Source organism: Micropterus dolomieu, unplaced genomic scaffold, assembly GCF_021292245.1.
Source record: "Micropterus dolomieu isolate WLL.071019.BEF.003 ecotype Adirondacks unplaced genomic scaffold, ASM2129224v1 contig_741, whole genome shotgun sequence".
In the NCBI taxonomy this organism is placed as follows: Eukaryota; Metazoa; Chordata; class Actinopteri; order Centrarchiformes; family Centrarchidae; genus Micropterus; species Micropterus dolomieu.
In genome coordinates, this window is record NW_025729731.1 from 1 (window position 1) to 3,452 (window position 3,452).

Genomic DNA, 3,452 nt, shown 5'->3' on the forward strand with positions numbered 1-3,452 from the left:
CAAATAGTAATTTGAATTAATCTAATTTGGATGTTTAATGATCACAAAGTCAGGCTGATAAAGCTTCACTGAATTGAGTTTATTAAAGTCTTACAGCAGCCGGCCTCTGACATCAAGTCCTCCAGTGTGTTGGAGCTGTACAGGCTGCAGGCTCTGGCGTAGGCCTCCAGGAACTGGCAGTGTAGACCGTCTGCCGGAGGATAATTGCACATAGTGTCGGTGCAGGCGGTTATGTAGGGCTCTGGGTTGGTGTAGTTGTGACAGGCGGTGAAGGGAGCCTCATTCAGGAGATTACAGCTGTTCCACAGATGTAAAGGGACAGAATAAAAGAAAGACGGATGAAGTCCAGCCAGTGTTGTGTTATAGTCTACAATTTGGAGTTAAAAACAAACAAAACTATGTTTCACGTCACACAGATGTTCTCCAGATCAAAAGGTGGATAATCTGAGTTCAGTGAGAGGTTTTATCTTCCATCCCTCCTCACATCACGTCATGTCAAAGTTTCCTTGGGAAAGATATTGAACTTCAAATTGCTCCCGTGAATAATTAGTTTCTTTGATGTGCAGTTGGTACCTTACATGCGTCATTGTATGAACATGTGTGGTGTAAACTGCTTGGATGTGGTCGTAAAACTAGAAAGGCACTTATATAAGTACAGTCCATTTACCTTGATGTAGCATGTCACTACAGAGATAAAGCGTAATACAGACAGATGTTTCATCTGCTCACCGTTCAGTCATCATGGTGCAGTTGATCGAACTGTCAGCAGAGTCACAGTAATGCACTTCACAGCTAGGGGGCGACACACAACACAAGGTCAGGACTGTTTCCCTTGTTCATATAAAAACAGAGGCTCTTTTTGATTGTTATGGTCTCAAGCATAAAATAATAATATAGTATAGTAATAATATATAATAATAAAATATAGGCTTTTAATTTTTGGTTCAGTCCTCAAGTGAAAATGCTGGAGAACCTTTCTTCTTTCTCAAGAGAAATTTAAAAGTAGTGAAAATGGTCATTGCTATGAGATAAAGAATTAAACTAAATATACAGAGTCAATCAAATAAACATTGATAGTTCAGATGTTAAGATTATTTAGGGAACTGAAGTTCAAAAACCAACTCTTGTTACATTTGAGCCCTCTCATCAACAACACTCAGTAGGTTGTGATTGATGTCTTACCCACTGGCACTGTAAGCAGCAGGGAGCCTCACTGAGCTCAAAGGAACACTGGAGTTGGCACACAAACCCTGCAGAGACGGATCTTTTCCACCTGGTCCTCGACACGTTCAGGACAGAAAACGAGTCAGATCAGTATCAAAATGAATCGTAAGCTGCCGCCTTCAAACTGGATGAACGCGGCAGCTCATTAAAGAACTGCAAAGTTTACATTCCTGATGCTCCAAATGAGCACTGGTGTGACATTTATTCATTTTATTTTGTGTAGTGAGTGGGAGGATTTTAGTTTGTGTACCTTTTAAGTGGATCTGTGCCGTGTTGCCATCAAAGAAGACAAGCAGCACCTTGTTAGAGAGCACCACCTTTGCAGTGACTCCGGTTTGATCCTTAGAGAGCTCCACACCGTGAACCAGCTGAGCTGTGCTGTTAAGGGTCAACATTGTGTTGTCCAGCTACATCACAGCAAAGAGACACAGGGAAGGAAACACTGATTCAATCGTCACAAACACGCAGGCAGTTTTCACAGCAACAACCACTGACTGCTTCTAACATCACTGAGAAGGAAGATGAGAGGATGTGAGGACACTGACACATGACTGTGGCTGCAGGCAGCTTACCCAAACTCTCCCGTCTTGGTCCACTTGAATTTGAACACCCGGCCCGTCTAGTTGCAGTGTCACACTGTCCACAAAGCTCACATCTTTACGTCGACGTTCCCGAAAGTTCCCAAGCACATGGAAGCCTGGGACAGACGGACCCGACAGTAGAGAGTACGCACACCGATCCGGGACAGAGTTCACTTGGCTGAGAAAGTCTATGACAGTAGGGCCGGTCACAGTGCAGATGGAGTCAGACACGTAGCTGATGGAGGCGAAGGGAGACAGAAACAACAACAATCATCATTAGACAAGGCAAGCTTATTTGTATAGCTCATTTCAACAAGGTAATATAAAGTGCTTTACATATCATATAAAAAGACAATTAAAAGAGAGTTAAATAAGACTTTAATAAAAACAAGATGAAACATGAGAGTAAAGGTTACAGTGGCAGCAGCAAAAAGAAAAATCTTCATTGTTGATTTAAAGGAATTGAGAGTTTCAGCAGACTTGCAGTTTTCAGGGAATTTGTTTCAGATAATTGGTGCATAAAAACTGAACGCTGCTTCTCCGTGTTTAGTTTCAACTAAGGGGACAGAAAGCAGACATGTCGCAGATGAACCTGGGTGGTTCATAACACAGCAAGAGATCTAAACCATTCAGTGCCTTATTAAATCAGTATTTTCAATAAACAATACAGTAGTTGAGTCGACTGATAGATAAATCCATGGACAAGCGTTTCCAAATCCTGATAAGACAAAAGTCCTTTTAATCCGCCAGTCCCCTACACCAAGATTTGTGGCTTGGTTTGTGGTTTTTAATATAAATGATTAAAGCTGAGCGCAGATTTTAATCATTCTTCCTTTGTTCCAAAAGCAATGACTTCAGTTTGGTCTTTGTTTACTTGAAGAAAATTCCAGCACATCAAATTATTGATTTGTTCAGTGCACTTGTATGGGGTTATAGCCCCCTGTTTATATGGTAGTGTAAACCTGTGTGTCATCTGCATAATTCTAATAGCATATTTTGTTGTTTTCCATAATCTGAGCCAGTAGCAGCACGTGGATGTTAAACATAAGAGGCCCCAGAATGGATCAACAGCTGCCTCGTCATGAGCTGTTGCTGCTGAGGGCTGCAGCCACAAGGGGTCGCTCAAAGTCATAATGTAGGTATTTATCTCCTAATATTTAATTATTATGTTTCCACACCACTGGCTCACATGTCAACCAACAGCAGTCACTTGAAGGAATCAGCATTTGGTATTTATGATGATGATGATGATTATTATTTATTTATTTTTAAATAACTGTGCTGTTAGAACCTTGTCCTGATACAGATGAAGTTCTGATTGGGGGTCTATTAACATTTTCCATGGGCTCAGTATAGTCTGCTTTAATTTCAAAGTGCGGTGAACACTGAGTTTCAACTGGGGTCTCAGAGTGGAGGATAAATGCTCTGACCCACACTGTTGTGGTCTCCTCCATCTCCTCCATCTAACCAAATCCTTGTCTCACACTAAACAGATTGACGTGACATGTGTGGCTTTGCTGGAGACCATAAAAGGCTCTGATTTCAAGTCTGTCTGTGTTCAGCTCTCAGTTACTGAATCTCTGAGCTTTGAGGTTTATTTTCACCTCTACATTCCTGTTCTTAAGTAACAGATATAAGCCTCATTAT

At 41.3% G+C, this 3,452-nt stretch overlaps 1 protein-coding gene across 1 annotated transcript in view; it reads right to left on the reverse strand.

Moving 5' to 3' along the window:
• Nucleotides 1-94: 94 nt before the first annotated feature.
• Nucleotides 95-3,452, reverse strand: part of LOC123964127 (alpha-tectorin-like) — a gene marked incomplete at its 3' end in the record, with an annotated part of 6,926 nt that continues 3,568 nt past the window's right edge. The window contains exons 3-7 of the mRNA XM_046041234.1: nt 1,797-2,040; nt 1,475-1,631; nt 1,183-1,273; nt 730-792; nt 95-297 (exon numbers count right to left, since the gene is read on the reverse strand). Of these exons, the coding sequence (XP_045897190.1) occupies nt 95-297; nt 730-792; nt 1,183-1,273; nt 1,475-1,631; nt 1,797-2,040 (758 nt within the window). The remainder of the gene's footprint in view (nt 298-729; nt 793-1,182; nt 1,274-1,474; nt 1,632-1,796; nt 2,041-3,452) is intronic.